This window comes from Pristiophorus japonicus, chromosome 17 (assembly GCF_044704955.1).
Source record: "Pristiophorus japonicus isolate sPriJap1 chromosome 17, sPriJap1.hap1, whole genome shotgun sequence".
Lineage (NCBI taxonomy): Eukaryota > Metazoa > Chordata > Chondrichthyes > Pristiophoridae > Pristiophorus > Pristiophorus japonicus.
Window position 1 is genome coordinate 82,782,124 of NC_091993.1, and position 17,222 is coordinate 82,799,345.

General features: G+C 45.2%; 1 protein-coding gene across 1 annotated transcript; it reads left to right on the plus strand.

Moving 5' to 3' along the window:
• The first annotated feature begins 957 nt into the window (after positions 1-957).
• On the plus strand, positions 958-16,619 carry LOC139228219 (tetraspanin-18B-like). Its single transcript, XM_070859395.1, has 7 exons — positions 958-1,035; positions 1,571-1,765; positions 4,536-4,610; positions 4,703-4,801; positions 5,969-6,148; positions 8,181-8,264; positions 16,068-16,619. The coding sequence occupies exons 1-7, from the start codon at positions 976-978 to the stop codon at positions 16,113-16,115; spliced, it is 741 nt and encodes a 246-aa protein (XP_070715496.1). The 5' UTR covers positions 958-975; the 3' UTR covers positions 16,116-16,619.
• The last annotated feature ends 603 nt before the right edge of the window (positions 16,620-17,222 follow it).

The window sequence follows — 17,222 nt, forward strand, 5'->3', positions numbered from 1 at the left end:
GGGATAAATATTGGTCAGGACACCTGGGATAATTCCCCTGCTCTTCCTCGAAATAGTGCCATAGGATCTTTTACATCCGCCTGAGCGAGCAGATGGGGCCTCAGTTTAACGTCTCATCCGAAAAACAGTACCTCCAACAGTGCATCACTCCCTCAGCACTGCACTGGAGTGTCAGCCTGATTTACATGCTCAAGTCCATAAGTGAGACTTAAACCCATAACCTTCTGACTCAGAGGCGAGTGTGCTGCCCACTGAGCCACAGCTAATTACCATGCAATTGGTTCCATTCTATTTATATTTTGAAGTACTTCCCCATAAATCGTCCTAACTTGACAAGCAATTTACCTTCCCTATCTGCCATCGTAACAAATCTAATTATGAAAAGTTTGTGTTATGTTATCTGTTCGACTGGCAGTCAAACAAGTCGGGCCCAGCTCTCCAACCAGATCGCGATCTGTGGCCCTAATCACAACCACATTGTTAATACGGAGCTTTAGAAATAAATAAGTACAACAAACTTTATACTGTTATGTCTCGGGAGTATTAAACAAAATTGGAGGCTGACATTTCCCAGCTTCAGGTTGTTTTATGAAGTACTTTAGAAGTGAAGAAAATTGAGGGATGATGGAGCTTTAAAAAAGAGGATTTAAAATTAACTTATCATCCCATTGCGATGTTTTCTATGGAATTTTGCCACCAGCCAGCTGAACTGCAACAGCCATTTCAGCCCCGTATCATATCCGTGTTGCTAACTGTATTGAAATCCAGGAATTAAAGGAGAGTTTTTCTACTTTTTTTGAATTGTTTAGTCTTTTTACTATTGTGCTAATCCAGCCACTTAGGCGGCTGATTGTAAAGGCATTGACCCGAACTAAATTGTTAATTAAATGATTGCAAAGTGTAAACTGCGGCATTCTTTCATTTGTCATTTCAGATTGAAAGCTGTTTACAACGATTGAAACTGATTGATTCCAAATGGAGAAATCCCGGACCTGTATAAAGTACCTCATGTTTGTGTCCAATAGTTTAATTTTTGTAAGTAACTGGTTGGTCATATTTACGAACAGAATGGCTGTTTGCACGCAGACAGGCACTCGGCTAGAAAACTCTGCGAGTATTCAATAGATTGGTAATTAAAAGAAATGATATTAAAGCCTGTGTCCATGGCAACAGCCATTGTTATTCAGTAACTTTAATCAAATACATACCGTGTAAATTTTATTAAAGTCTAGAATGCGGCTTAATTGTATTATGAGATAAAGGCCACGTTATCTTAACAACAGTTATGATATAATATCCAGGAGCTGTGGAGATTATTACAGGATTCTCGATGAATTTTAATGCAGGAGGTTGCAACTCGCTGTAATAACATTGCTCTGGTCTGTTACAGGCAGGGGGTCTTTGTCTGTAATAACATTGCTCTGGTCTGTTGCAGGCAGGGGGTCTTTGTCTGTAATAACATTGCTCTGGTCTGTTACAGGCAGGGGGTATTTGTCTGTAATAACATTGCTCTGGTCTGTTACAGGCAGGGGGTATTTGTCTGTAATAACATTGCTCTGGTCTGTTACAGGCAGGGGGTCTTTGTCTGCTGGCAGTTGGCATCTGGGTTACAACCAACCCCAATGGCTTCAAGAACATTGTGACTGCAAACCCACTGATCTATACTGGGGCTTACATCATCCTGACAGTCGGGGTAATTCTCTTCTTCCTAGGGTTCTTAGGTTGCTGGGGAGCCATCCGAGAGAGCAAACAACTGCTTATGACTGTACGTACAGCAACTTGAAATCTTCATTCTTTCAGATTATTTTTGATTGATGTTCAGAGGTGTGAGAATGCTTAAAATTCAACCTGTATCCCTGCCTCGACCCGCCCCCAAAATTTATAACCAATGAGAATAATTGCACAAATTACACCCCATTGATAGGATAACACCAACAGGTGCAGCACCTAAATTTCTCCCCATCTCTTTTGAAGGTGCTAGGTTTGTACGGGTACGGTGCCACCACTCAACCTTCCCTCCGGTCCCTTTCCCAGCTGGTCACATGTGTGCCCGGTGAGTGGCGGCAAGCATATAGCCTCAGGAGCATCATAACCAAACACCAATCGCGTCCTTGCCTGAAGTCCACACCTTTGCACTTTCCATCAAGTGCTCACTGAGTACTGATGTGGACCAGAAACCTGTGGCTGAGGTTTCCCTGCCGTAGTCCAGGAGCAATGAGGCTATTTGCAGTAGCCATATGCTGAGATCAACTGGCTCAGTACAAGGCTTTAGTTTTAGATTCATCTTGATTGCTTCATTACCTCAGAATATTAAAAGGTAATGTAAGAGCTTTTAGAGATTTAATTCAGATTCTTAACATACGAATTCTAATTATATCAGGGATTAGCGTCTGCTCACCAGCCAATTGGACAAAATGATTTTTAATAAACTCAAGGTGATTATGGAGTTTTCCCATCTATAGACTCACAGAAATCCTTTCTGATGGTCTGATAATTGTTGAAAGTGGTGGCTTTGCTGACTGGGGACCCTGTAAAATATGGGGTCCATGAGGGTCCTGACGTTCCAGGTCCCGAACTTCATTTTGAAGGGGTGAAAAATGCCTGTGCGTGAGTTCTTTTAACATGGGGTGGCCATTGCACACGGGCTACCACACGGGCTTAGCAGACCAAGGTCTTGGTCCAGAGGCAAGGGGGTGCAAGATGATTGAAGACCAGGCCTAACTATGGACCTAGTTGTCTACGGCGGGATGCGAGCCGTAAGCTCCCAGTGACCCCCATAAAATATGGACAGATTCCAAGGGACCCCCCAGTCAGTATTGCCATACACCGAGTGATCCCTGTAAAATATTGACTCATTCCAGGGGGCTCCCTGTAAAGTATTAACAAGCTCCCAGGGAGTCAGATTTGGCTCAGTTGGTAGCACTGTTGCTGTTGGGGTAGAAGGCTGTGGGTTCAAGACCCAATCCAGAGACTTGACCACATAATCTAGGCTGACACTTCACTGCACTGTTGGAGGTGATATCTTTCAGATGACACGTTAAGCTGAGGCCCATCTGCCTTCTCAGGTGGATGTAAAAGATCCCATGATGCTATTTGAAGAAGAGTAGATGCGTTAGCCCCTGTGTCCTAACCAATATTTATCCCTCAACTACACTAAAATAGATCGTGTGGCCATTATCTCATTGCTGTTTGCAAATTGACTGCCATGTTTCCTATATTACAACAGGGACTACTCTTCAAAAGTAGTTCATTGACTGTAAGGCTTTGTGAGGTCATGTAAGAAGCTGCATAAATACAATTTTTTTTTGTTTTAATGTAAATAATAACAGACTCTCTGAGACTTTCTGTAACCAATGGTTTAAAGAATTGTGTCACATTAGTTTTACAGAATTCCATTAGTTCTGCTATCTTTTTTGTAAGATTTCCCAGGTTAAAAGTAATTTTAAAGCACCCGGTATCATAACTCCAAAGTGGAAACTCCCTGACCTGTCTTTATCAATGTGTCAGTATAACTAGGATCATTTTTCCTCCGGATTTTCCTTTCTTGCTTATTGTTTTAAAATGCCATCTCCACATACTTTGCTACATAATCACTGTGTTGAAATGAATACCCATTGCTACTTTTCCTATTATTAATTCATTCATTTCCATGATCTCAAAAATGTGAAACTCCTTCCCCTCAAGTCTTTCCTTCCTCCAACAATCAACAAGCTTATTAAACAAAGTTTATATTCTTCGTGTTCTACTCTTCTCTTCTTAGATGGTGTCCTTTACAGTGGCCCTTGACCCTTCATCCAAGGTCCAATATTCTTATCAAATGAATTTGACTGAATAGCAAACCGGAGTAATTTGAAAATATGGAGCTAATGTTGTTATGTATTTGAGGGCTTGACGTTACAAAGCATAAATGTGGAGCTTGTTGCTGAGTCTCAGTGTCCTAGGCTGTGAGCAGCTCCTGCTGGTGATTCTGGTGTATCCATACCACATTTTGCATCTCTTGTACTGTATTCCAACCCGTACTGTGGCAATTTTATTTTCAAAAGAGGATCACACCCTGGAGATTTCTAAAACATATTGAACTCGAGCCAAATCGTACACTTTTGAATAAAAAATGAATTTTGCATGCTGCATCCATAATTCGAAAATGTTCACAAATTTGTTTGAAGACCTCCCCTATATAAATTGGTAAATGTGACAAGATCACTGCTAGTCAGTTGAGGACAGAATTTCTCCAATCCAATTCAAACAACTTCAGAATCACACAGGCTAACAGCCCCGTGAAGATTGAAGGCCACTCACCTGTGTGAGGCATCGCAAAAATACCCAGAAACTGGAAGCAGTGCATTGGGATCAATATCTCTGGTTTGACATGTCGGGTTTTAGATTTCTGATGTCAGTGAAATTGTTGTTGTACTTGTTTATGTACATTTATAACTTTGCTCTAAATGGCAAACAGCAGAATTTTTCCCCACATAGCGACTCTCACCGAGATTTTAAGGCGTAAGAATTAATTGATTGTGTCCTGTTCATTGCAGTTTTTGCTGCTGATTCTGATCATTTTCATCTTGGAGTTAGTTGCAGCAGTCCTTGCATTAGTCTTCCGAAAACAGGCAAGTGCAATGGCCAGAAAAAAACTACTACTTTTCAGTTATTTGTTAGTAATTATGGTGCACTAAATATGAACATTGTCATTTATATTCAGATAAGAAAGGATTATTTCTTAAAGGAATTGCAAATGAAGTATAAAGGAGACAATTCTACAGATGCCTTTTCAAAGACTTGGACCACCATTATGACAGATGTAAGTTTAAAAAAAAAAAATTCTCTCCTTCCGCCCAACCCCCAAAGGCGCTTGTAATGTATTTGCTTCATGGGTTCTTTGCTTAAGAATTCATAGTAACACATGGCTATTAAGAACTAGTTGGCTTATTAGCAAAGTTTAACAATCACACTACACATTACCGGTTCATCCATCAGGCTCACAACCACCTGCCTCATCGTGGATCCCCCGAGCCCAACTGGCTGGGGTTTTATTGAGTCCTGTGAACATCACATGATTGGCTAAGCCGCTCCCAACTCAACAGCTCAACCAATCTGTGAGCATTCTCACAGGTGCATACGTTACAGCGCTGATTTATGCTGCTTACAGTTCCACAGGTGTCAGCTGGCAACTTTAAAAAAAAATTTGTTTCTGGGATGTGGGCATCACTGGCAAGGCCAGCATTTATTGCCCATCCCTAATTGTCCTTGAGAAGGTGGTGGTGAGCCGCCTTCTTGAACCGCTGCAGTACTTGTGGTGAAGGTTCTCCCACAGTGCTGTTAGGAGGGAGTTCCAGGATTTTGACCCAGCAACGATGAAGGAATGGCAATATACTTCCAACTTATGCCTCACCCAAGTAGCTTGGCTGTGTGTTGAGTTTGATTCCATCCTCATTTGACACCCAGACTCGTGCTCCTAAGTGGGTCACAGGATAGTGCTTTGGAGCAAGAACCATTTCCTCTTCCCGAACACAGGGGAAGTGGTGCCGGTTGAAGCACATTGACTGCTGTCTTGGGCAAGACCAACTAATTCAGTACTGCCTGGAATTGAATCTGGATGGTCCTGACCTGTTGGCTCACCCATGTTGATAGTCACAGGATACACAGCCTTGACTACCTTACTGTTGGTGTATTTACATTGCAGAACCTCTTCCATGGGATTCAATGCTATTATCCATTACTCCCTTGCTGAAAAGAACATGTGTGTGGGTGTCACGTGACAATAGAATTGGACACTGTTTTGGTGCAATGTATGACTGGCCTGTTTCTCTGCACATTCAGCCCATTAAGTTCTGTCGATGTAATTCTCCACATAATCCACCCACTCGATTCCCACTCTCCTGCTTTGCTTCCAATACCCTTTAATATTCCTTTCATTATGAAGTAGAATTTGCATCAAAGACATAAAGTTGGTGACTTGTCATTTCAGTTTTCTTGCTGTGGTGTAAATGGGCCTCGTGATTTTGGACAGAATTCCACTTTTCACGCGCTTTTCCCCAATATGCTGCTACCGGAAACATGTTGTAAGAGGAACAGCACAATCCTTGCGGTGGTCTTCCTAGACAAGAACAGATGTTTACAGGGAGATGCTGGCTACATAAACAACAAGGTAAATGGATTATCTACAGGAAGTATTTGTTGTAAAGAGGTACTAATTCTTACCAACCCTATTGGTTGGATTGTTATAAATCATACTGGTAGCTCCAACCAGTGGGATTTCAGGATTTAAATGATGCCTTTATGTATTAAATCATAAAGAAAGAATGACTTGCATTTATATAGGACCTTTCCCGACCATCGGACATTCTAAAGCGCTTTACAGCCAATAAAGTGCTTTTTTGGAGTGTAGTCACTGTTGTAATGTAGGAAATATGGCACCCAATTTGTGCACAGCAAGCAGATAATGACCAGATAATCTATTTTTGTAAAGCTGTTTGAGGGATAAATATTGTCCAGGACACCAGGGATAACTCCCCTGCTCATCTTCGAAGTAGCACCATGGGATGTTTTACATCCACCTGAGAGGGCAGATGGGGCCTCGGTTTAATGTCTCATCCGAAAGACGGCACCTCCGACAATGCAGCACCCCCTCAGCACTGCTGAGATTTTTGTACTCAAGTCTCTGGAGTGGGTCTTGAACCCACAACCTTCTGGTCCAGAGGCCGGTGTGCTACCCACTGAGCCACAGCTGACACGAAATCATGTAACCATGGTTACTTTTTTGGTGGGATACAGTAAGGTAAGCAGTGATCTATGATGGTTATGGATCGAAGGCAGGTAGATAGAATTAAGATACAGATCAGCCATGATTAATTGAATGGTGAAATAAGCTTGAGAAACTGAATGGCTTACTCCTGTTCACCTATGTTCCTTCCTCTGAGATTTCAAGGCTGGGTTCATAGATACATACAGCAAAGATGGAGGCCATTTGACCCATCATGCATGTGGTAGCTTTTGAAAAGAGCTATCCAATTAGTCCCACTCCCCTGCTTTTTTCCCATTACCCTGCAATTTTTTCCTTTTCAAGTAAACAGGGTATATCCAATTTCTTTTGAAAGTTATTATTGAATCTGTTTCAACCACCCTTTCAGGCAGTGCATTCCAGATCATCACAACTCGATGGGTAAATAAAATTCTCATGTCCCACCCACCCTGGGTTCTTTTGTCAATAATGTTAAATTTATGTCCTCTGGTTACTGACCCTCTTGCCAATGGAAACAGTTTATCTCTATCTATTCTATCAAAACCCTTCATAAGGGTTATATGAAATAATCTATCTTTGGTCTATATTATAATTGCCGCCATAATAACTTGGGGTCGATTTTCATGGAGCCCACTGCCTGCGTGATGAGCTTCCTCGGAGACGTGAACCATTTTCACAGTTAGGCCTCATTTTAATAATTCTCCTAATTAATGCTCCTTCCAGACCCCACAAAAATCATTAAATAAGCTTACCTTTAATGAATGTGGATTTGAGGCCCAATATTTAGGCTGCTCTGCATAGAGTTGCAATGAGTGGAGCTTGAGCAGCGCACATGCACCCATTGGAACTCTAGAATGGCATCGAGCTCTTGTGTACTTCATAGGACCCCAATTTGCATAGATTAATAAAGACCCCAATTTGCATAGACTAGTGAGGCCCCTTCTTGCCTGTTTCTTGCAGGAACATTGGCCACCTATTTCTCAGCCTGGACAAAACTGTTAGGCGCTGCACCTGATTTTCGGGCATAGAACGGGCGCACAGCATGCTTATTTCTATCCCAATACGTTACTCTTCTGAAGTGGTGTAACTGTGGTTGTGGACAAATACAAAGAGAGCCAACATAAGAGAAGCAGCAGTGTAACAGTAATGAGTAGAAGTAATGAATAGATGTTTGCAGGCAGAGACAGGAAGAAAGGGAATTTTACACGAGGTTGTTTGATTACATGAACAAATTTTTCTGGCATTTCTCATGGTGTATTGGGGGTTATGCTGTTAAAGCAGTCGGGGCGTTATCAACAAAGTGTCACGGGAAAATGTCACAGTAAGTGTGACATATACAGGAAGTGCCTGTGGTACACAAGACTTTCACCTTAGTATAGTTTATAGCACAGTGTTGAATCTTCATAGGTGAGGCATTCATTCATTTTTATTGTTTCAGGGATGTTTCTCAATGATTGCGGAGAATTTTCAGAATTACATCCATCTGGTTGGAGCGTTCAGTATAATAGTGCTTTTAATTGAGGTAAGATCACTTTTATACAGATATAAAAATCTTGAAAGGTTGCACAGTAAAAGTTTGGTGCTTGTAGTGAAACTGTAAGCATGCTTTTTACATTTACAAATGGCAAGTGAGGAAATCTTCCCTCAAGGTGTTCTTGAGCATATAAGGAGCTTTCCTGTTGCTCTCTAAACATGTACATTTTAACCGCTATGTGAGAAGGTCTGTACATGGAAGGGCAGATGAATAGTGGTGTGAGTCAGGCGGTATAAATGACTGTCTGACTCGAAGCCTTGAGGCACTTACCAGTCTGAGACCAGTAGCCAAAGTATAAATGAACCAAAAACACAATGCAGCAGCCCCATAGAGATACCAGAGAAGGTGGCTGCTGTTTGTCGAACCGCAACAAAGGTTTGTTGGGGAGAAAAAATGGCCTTCTTTGCGCCTCCCGTTAGTGCCCTCAGGGGGCGATAACGGGGCGTAAAGGGCTTACCGACCGGACACGGTGAAATCACCGATACCTGCGAACTTCCATGGTGGATTAGCGCTGGTAAAACCTACCGTCTCGATCTCTTGCGCCCCATTATGCCCCGGATGTAAAATTTGCTTCCGCCCCCTGCAGCGTCACCGGGCGTCAACAATGGCAGCTGCAGAAGGCATTGTCACTTCGGCTGGCCGCTTGGGGAGTGATAATTAAAAGCAGTGGTGGTCAGATAGGGCAAAATTAAATTCTGTCCCCAGTGTGTTGGATTTTGTTTTTTTTGTACCCCAAGATTGCTCATCCATGCAGTCTCTGGGTGCTTGGGGCTGCTATGCGCGCATCGCAGGAGCTGTCACCCAACATCCACAACCTTAGCCTTCAATGAACGCAGCATTGGCCCTTCCCTTTAAGGGAGGTGTCATGTATCTCACATTACTGTATATAACTGTATCTTACCACGCTATACATGACTGTAACTGAATATGACCTGTAATAATAAGCATACCTTACCACCAGGGGTGCACTTGCAGGAGACACTCCATACTTGTCCCACTGAGGTATATAAAGGGAGGTCTCAGGCAAGTGCAGGACGGGAGAGCTGGAATTAAAGGAGCAGGTCCTGTGTGACCTTGACTTCAGCATGTGTCTCATGTAAGTCAGTACATTAGAGTCAGGACTTAACAGTGGCGACGAGTTATGGGATCCACAGAATGACTACCAACAGCTCAGATGAGAAATACAATGCTGGAGACAATTGGGATGACTTTATAGAAAGGCTCCAGCAAAGCTTTGTGACCAAAGACTGGCTGGGCAACGATAAGGCAGACAAGAGAAGAGCCCATCTCTTGACCAGCTGTGGCTTGAAAACATACGCCTTAATGAAAGACCTGCTGGCATCCGAGAAACCAGCAAGCAAGTAGTTTGAGGAGTTGAGCAAACTGGTGAGAGACCATCTGAAGCCAGCGAGCAGCCTACACATGGCCAGACACAGGTTCTACAAGTACAGACGCTGTGTGGACTAAAGCATACCCGACTTCGTGGCGGAACTTCTGAGGCTGGCTAGTTCATGTGAGTTCCCCGATGAACTAAGGAGAGAAGTACTAAGGAATAGGCCACGCAGGCATATTCCGAAAGCTTATAGAGACTAAGAACTTGACTCTAGAGGCAGCAGCACTGGTCGCACAGACGTTCTTGGCAGGCGAAGAAGAAACGAGGCTGATCTATACTTCGGGTACGACAACCAACGAGGCATCGGAACAAGGAGTTCACATTGTGAAACAAACCGCTACCCCCACACACAGACAAAGGCAGGAGAGCAGGCCTTCAACAGCAGACAGTGGTGTCAGAAGCCATCAAAATCAAGGGCCACATGAACGGCCGATCACACCTCATCAACCCATAATGCGAGCAATCAACAACAGATTGAGAGAAGCTCAAGGGAGATCAGCCAGACACTGCTCATCCTTTGGAAACAATGGAAACGGTCTGTGTTGGAGATGTGGGGGAAGGCATTCAACCAGGGTGTGTCGATTTCAGCATGCCGTTTGCAGAAACTGCAACTACACAGGGCATCTGGCTCGCCTGTGCAGAAAAACAGCAGCTCGGCTGGTATACGAATTGGAAGGGTTAGAAAGGGGACCAGAAGACGGTTGGAACAGTGCACAGGACGCCGAGGTACAGCAGGTTAACACAATCAATGTCCACTGTTCTTACACCAAGACGCCTCCAATTATGATGAGGGTTCTACTCAATGGGATACCCGTCAACATGGAACTGGACACGGAGGCCAGTCAATCCCTCATGAGCGTTCAACAATTTGAACAGCTGTGGCCGCACAAAAGCAACAGACCAAAACTCACAAAGGTCGACACCAAACTAAGGACCTATACTAAAGAAATCGTCCCAGTCCTTGGCAGCACCATGCTCTCAGTCACACACAAAGGGATGGTGCACCGACTTTCCCTGTGGATTGTCCCCGAGGATCTCCTTGTCCTGTTGGGGAGAAGCTGGCTAGCAGAACTTAATTGGAAATGGGATGATGTTCACGCCATGTCAGAGGAACGGACCTCCTGCTCAACAGTTCTAAGCCGTTTTGAACATCTCTTTTCACCCAGGTGTGGGCACCTTTAAAGGGGCTAAAGTTAGAATCTACATCACACAGAATGCCAGACCAGTCCATCACAAGGCTAGAGCTGTGCCTTATGTGATGAGGGAAAAGATTGAAAATGAACTGGACCGGCTTCTGCGGGAAGGCATAATTTCTCCCGTGGAATTCAGCGACTCCGTCCCCATCGTCCCCGTCATGAAGCCTGATGGATCCGTGCAAATCTGTGGGGATTACAAGTCTGCCATAAACAGAGTCTCCCTACAGGACCAATACCCACTGCCCAGAGCGGAGGACCTATTTGCCACGTTGGCTGGAGGAAACTTGACCTCACATCTGCGTATATGACGCAAGAACTGACTGAAGAGTCTAAGCTACTCACCACCATCAACACACATCGAGGCCTTTTTGTGTACAATCGATGCCCATTCGGCATCAGGTCGGCAGCTGCTATATTCCAGCGCAACATGGAGAGTCTGCTCAAGTCCATCCTGGGGACGGTTGTGTTTCAAGATGACATACTCATCACGGGCAGGGACACCGACTCTCATCTCCGCAATCTCGAAGAAGTACTAAGTCGATTGGATTGGGTAGGCCTAAGAGTTAAGAAATCCAAGTGTCTGTTTCTCGCGCCTGAGGTTGAATTTTTGGGCAGAAGGATTGCCGCTGATGGAATCCGCCCAACCAAATCCAAAACCGAAGCGATTCGCCTGGCACCCAGGCCCCGGAATGTCTCAGAACTGCGCGCCTTCCTTGGGCTACTCAATTACTTTTGGAACTTTGAGCACACTGCTGGAGCCTCTCCACGTGCTACTCAGAAAGGGGTGCGATTGGTTTTGGGGGGACGCCCAAGAACGCGCCTTCAATAAGGCACGCAACCTTCTATGTTCCAAGAGTGTTTTAGCCTTTTTTGACCCAGGTAAAAAGTTAGTCCTTACGCGTGATGCATCAGCGTACGGGGTCGGGTGCGTTTTACAGCACGTCAATGATGCAGGTAAATTGCAGCCTGTTGCTTATGCCTCCAGGTCACTTTCGCGGGCGGAGCGTGGGTATGGTACGGTTGAGAAGGAGGCGCTCGCGTGCGTGTACGGTGTCAAAAAGATGCACTAATACCTTTTCGGGGCCAAGTTTGCATTAGAAACCAACCACAAACCCCTCACATCCCTACTATCCGAGTGCAAGGCAATCAACGCCAACGCCTCGGCGCGCATTCAGCGGTGGGCACTTATGCTGGCGGCTTACGACTACACGATAAGGCACAGACCAGGCACAGACAACTGTGCCGACGCGCTTAGCAGGCTACCCCTGGTGACCACAGAAGGGTCCTACGAACAGGAATGTGAGATGGTCATGGCAATCAATGCCTTTGAATCCACAGGTTCGCCCATGACGGCTCGCCAAATCAGAGGCTGGACGACCAGCGAACCCACTTTATCTCTAGTTAAAAGATGTGTTTTAACCGGTGACTGGGCAGAGGCTCACGATGCCTGCCCCGAGGAGGCCAAACCCTTCCATAGGCGCATGCATGAACTCTCACTACAGGCAGACTGCCTGATGTGGGGCAGCAGAGTAGTTATGCCCTTACGAGGCAGGGAGGCGTTTGTCCGGGAGCTCCATCGTGAGCACCCGGGGATCGTCCTTATGAAGGCCATAGCCAGATCTCATGTCTGGTGGCCTGGCATTGACGCGGACTTGGAGCTCTGCATCCGTCGATGCACCATTTCTGCCCAACTCAGTAATGCCCCCAGGGAGGCCCCCCTAAGCCCCTGGCCCTGGCCCACCAAACTGTAGTCGCGGGTGCATGTAGACTATGTGGGCCCATCCATGGGCAAAATGTTCCTCGTAGTCGTTGATGCATTTTCAAAATGGATCGAGTGCACCATTTTAAACTCGAGCACCACCTCCACCACTTTGGAGAGCCTTAGAATCATGTTTGCAACGCACGGCATTCCTGACATATTGGTCAGTGATAATGGTCCGTGCTTCACCAGCGCAGAATTTCACGATTTTATAGTTGACCACGGTATAAATCACGTTAAGACGGCACCTTTCAAGCTGGCCTCCAATGGCCAGGTGGAGCGAGCAGTGCAGATCATTAAACAAGGCATGCTCAGAATCCAAGGTCTCATGCTGCAGGGCCGCCTGTCGCGACTGTTGCTGGCATACAGATCTCGTCCGCATTCGTTGACTGGGGTTCCACCTGCGCAACTATTGATGAAACAAACCTTAAAGACCAGGCTCTCGTTAATCCTCCCAGACATGCATGAAATTGTTGAGGCTAAGCGTCAAAAGCTAACTGAGGACCATGACCGAAATTCGAGGGGGAGGTGGAATGAGATAGGGGACAAAGTGTTTGTGCTAAACTATGGCCGGGGTCCCAAATGGCTTGCAGGGACAGTAACAGACAAAGAGGGAAACAGGCTATTGGTTGTACAAATGGACAATGGCCAAACCTGCCAGAGGCATGTAGACCAAGTAAAAAGTAGATGCACTGATAACACTGAAGAACCAGAGGCAGACTACAATGTGAAACTCACACCACACCTGGTGGACAGACAGGTGGAACAACCTGAGGAAAGGGCAGTCTCAACAGACAACCCAGGCAAGATACCAGCAATCACACCGAACGAAACAGACAGCCCAGGCGAGATACCAGCAATCACACCGAACGAAAAACAGGCACCAAGGCAAACAACTGAACCACAACTAAGACGCTCCACGCGAGAGCGCAGACCACCTGAGAGACTGAATCTATAAAAGCAATAAGACTTTGGGGGAGGGTGATGTCATGTATCTCACATTACTGTATATAACTGTATCTTACCATGCTATACATGACTGTAACTGGATATGACCTGTAACAATAAGCATACCTTATCACCAGGGGTGCACTTGCAGGAGACACTCCATACCTGTCCCACTGAGGTATATAAAGGGAGGTCTCAGGCAAGTGCAGGATGGGAGAGCTGGAATTAAAGGTGCAGGTCCTGTGTGACCATGACTCCAGCATGTGTCTCGTGTAAGTCAGTACATTAGAGTCAGGACTTAACAGGAGGGAAGGAGCCTGTAAAACCGGCAGTGCTGCATGGAACATTGTTCAGCACTCTGCCGACACCAACCCTCTCACTCCCTTTAGCGTTCTAAGGGAAGTGGTAGCATTTGATTTAGCATCCACTTCCCTCTTGGAGTGATATACCAGACGTTCCCATCGGAATCAATTGCACAGTGCCTGGCGATACTTTTGCGCTCCCGCAAGAGATATCGCACCAAACGGTGCTACGCAATTTCTAGCCCTGGGTCTTTAAGAGAGGATGGGAGAAAAGTTGATTTATGTAACTACCAAATTGGTAGATGAAAGCATTAACTAGAAAGGTGCCTGTGACTCAGATGGCTCTGCCTGTATTGGGTGAGTATTTCCAGTTCTAGCTAGTAGACCATGCAATTGACTTCCACTAACTATTTCAGAATGAGGGGTCACCCATTTAAAACGGAGATGAGGAGGAATTTCTTCTCTCAAAGAGTCATGAATTTTTTGAATTCTCTACCCTAGAGAGCTGTGGAGGCTGGGTCATTGAATATATTTAAGGTGGAGATACAGATTTTTGAGCAATAAGGGAATCAAGGGTTATGGGGAGCAGACAGAGAAGTGGAGTTGAGGCCAAGATCAGATCAACCATGATCAATCAGGCTCGAGAGGCCAAATGGCCTACTCCTACTCCTAATTTTTATATTAAAGGGGATTCAAATAAAACCTGTCTGCCCTGTGTTTAAGTGACTTTTCCTGTTGGCAGCTCAACTTTCAAGCAGGGGAAGGACAAGCACATGGAGATGGATCTTGACTTTGGCCAATCATGTAAAATGGGCGATGTTAGATCTGTTGTACACCTCTCTCCATTGATGGAAGGTAAAACCAGGAGAGAGGTGTAATGGGCAACTGATCCGATATCGCCTGGTTTACACTATCGCCCAGAGTCAAAATACCCGATGGTTAGAGAAAAATGGAAGGAAAGGAGTAGAAATATACTCAAATATATTAATCTCTGGGGAATTTAATATTATGAATTCACTTTTAGAAAAGCATAATTATATCCGGTTGAGTTGTTCTGCTCCAATCAGATCCTGTGATGTGGATTCTTTGCCCCATTTTCCTCTTTTCCTCTTTACTTTCTGTAACGCACCACGCACTGTACATCCCCCTTCACTCGGGGCAGTAATGTGTGGGAAAAGTTCAATAACTCAGAAGGGTCAGGAACCAGGGGGCCGATTTTGATCAAGGCCTCCTCCCACCCATGTGCCGTCCAAAGTGCCGCCGATGGTAGCCGAGGTACCGGATGGTACTTTGGGTGGGATATTCATGAAGAAAGTCCCTCAAAAATCGGCAGGCGGCAAATGGAAGATGTACACCGCCAATTTGGATGGCAGCGGGCGGGAGGTCACATTCTCGACGGCAGAGGCGCTTGGTGCCCAAGTGCCGCCGAGGATGGAGTCGGGCCCACGGAGGGTCGAAGACCTGAAGAAAAAAATCACAACTAAAAAATATAAAAACTATGGGAAGATCTTCAGGGGGCTCCATGCAGGTAAGTCACTGTTGAATTTTTTTTTTTAACATATTCACTTACCTTATTTTCAGCTTCTTCAGACTTACCATCGGGGACAGACCAGCCTCCAGCCAGCGGTCCATCCCTGTTCTGCCGATGACTCCTGTCCACAGGAATCTGGGAACTCTGCGGGCGGGAGCTCAGTTGCGCCACTCGTCTGTCCGCTGACATCAGCGGGCGGTTCCCAGCGGCTCTCCCCCCCCCCGCGCCCGCTCCAGGCCACCCGGAAAGTGGCAGTGGGCGGATCTTCAGGAGGAATGTTGGCGGCAGCAGGCGGTGAGATGCTGTAAATCGGCCCCCAGAGGTCACAGATTTAAGATAATTGGCAAAAGAACCAGAATGGAAATGAAGTAAATTTTATTTTTTTACACAGTGAGTTGTGATCTGGAATGCACTGCCTGAAAGGGTGGTGGAAGCGGTTTCAATAGTGATTTTCAAAAGGGAATTAGATAAATACTTGAAGGGGGAAATTTTGCAGTGCTATGGGGACAGGGCAGGGGAGTAGGACTAAATGGATCGCTCGTTCAAAGAGCTAGCACAGACACAATGGGCCAAATGGCTTGCTTCTATGCTGTATCATTCTACGATTCTATGAACTCAGTGCAAACTACATAGAGCAAAATCTGTTTTCTTTTCCTTTGCAGCTTGGTGCTATGGCTCTTGCTATCTTTGTATACCGGACCTACAATTAGTACTGACCATTGTCAGGAAGAAGGGACAATGCCCAGTCAGTGTTGGACAAAGAAAGAAAGGAACAGACAGCAAGAAACACCCTACATTTGCTGGACAATGACTGGGTGGATGTGTGTAGCCCGCAGTGATTTACTGACACCGTCCTCAAGTAACGGCTGGAATCGGGATTGAGAAGGAAAGAAGCAAACCTTCACAAAGAAAGACGCACACAAGATAAAACCGAACCATTTTTATATTTCCGTCCACACATTTATAATCTTTGTTTCAGTCCAGTTAAAACTGTGCCACATAACGTTTTAACAGTGCTACTGCCCCTTATTAAATGGTTGTGTGGTGCGGAGGTACTAATGTAACGTGGAGCTAATTATATTGCAGTATAATAGATGGGGATTGTGATATGAATATTCATATTTCTTCTATTTGAATATTTGTAATATCTCATTGTATTTTTGACCTTAAACCTGAAAGTCTGTAGCAAAACATCTTTTTTAAGCTGCCCTTTTAATTTATTATCCCTCTGTACTTTGTAACTTATACCTCCCCTCTCTCCCCCTCCCCAAACTGCCGATCAGCTCCCAGCCTTATGTTTTTAAGGTGGTTGTGAGAAGGACAGGAGTGATATGGGTGACCTTGTTCACTTCAGTCACTGCTTCCTCCACACCGCCTCCACCTCCCGCTGGGAATTCAGCTTGGCAATTTCCTCACGCAAGCTTGCCTGCTGGGATTGGAGGCTTGCCATTCCGAGAATCCCATCAGACAGCCCGCGCTCCATCACTTTGCAGGGCATAGCATTAATATGGCAGTAACAAGCAGCAACAGCCCTAGTTTATGTTGCTGCTGCCACTGTGGGAGCTGTGTTGTTTCCCACTGAGATTTCCTCTCAGTGCTAATGGAGAGAGCTATTCTATTATTTAGTCACGCACTGGTTGTATTCCATTGCCTTGGTTAGCACGCACATGAAAACGAGCTTTTGTGCCGAGTATATAAAAGCAACAGCAGAGGGCAATGCATATTTTTTACACATTTTAAAATTAATTTATTATGCTATGCAAATGGAATCCTGTTCCCAAGGCTGGAGAACCCCCTGAGTATTGAACACTTTTAAA

What these genes read in the sequence shown, in the direction of transcription:
- LOC139228219 (XM_070859395.1), top strand. Translation starts at nt 976, where the DNA reads ATGGAGAAATCCCGGACCTGTATAAAGTACCTCATGTTTGTGTCCAAT. An exon ending in GCAAACAACTGCTTATGACT is followed by an intron (nt 1,766 to 4,535) that starts GTACGTACAGCA and finishes TGTTCATTGCAG; the next exon opens with TTTTTGCTGCTGATTCTGAT. An exon ending in CATTAGTCTTCCGAAAACAG is followed by an intron (nt 4,611 to 4,702) that starts GCAAGTGCAATG and finishes ATTTATATTCAG; the next exon opens with ATAAGAAAGGATTATTTCTT.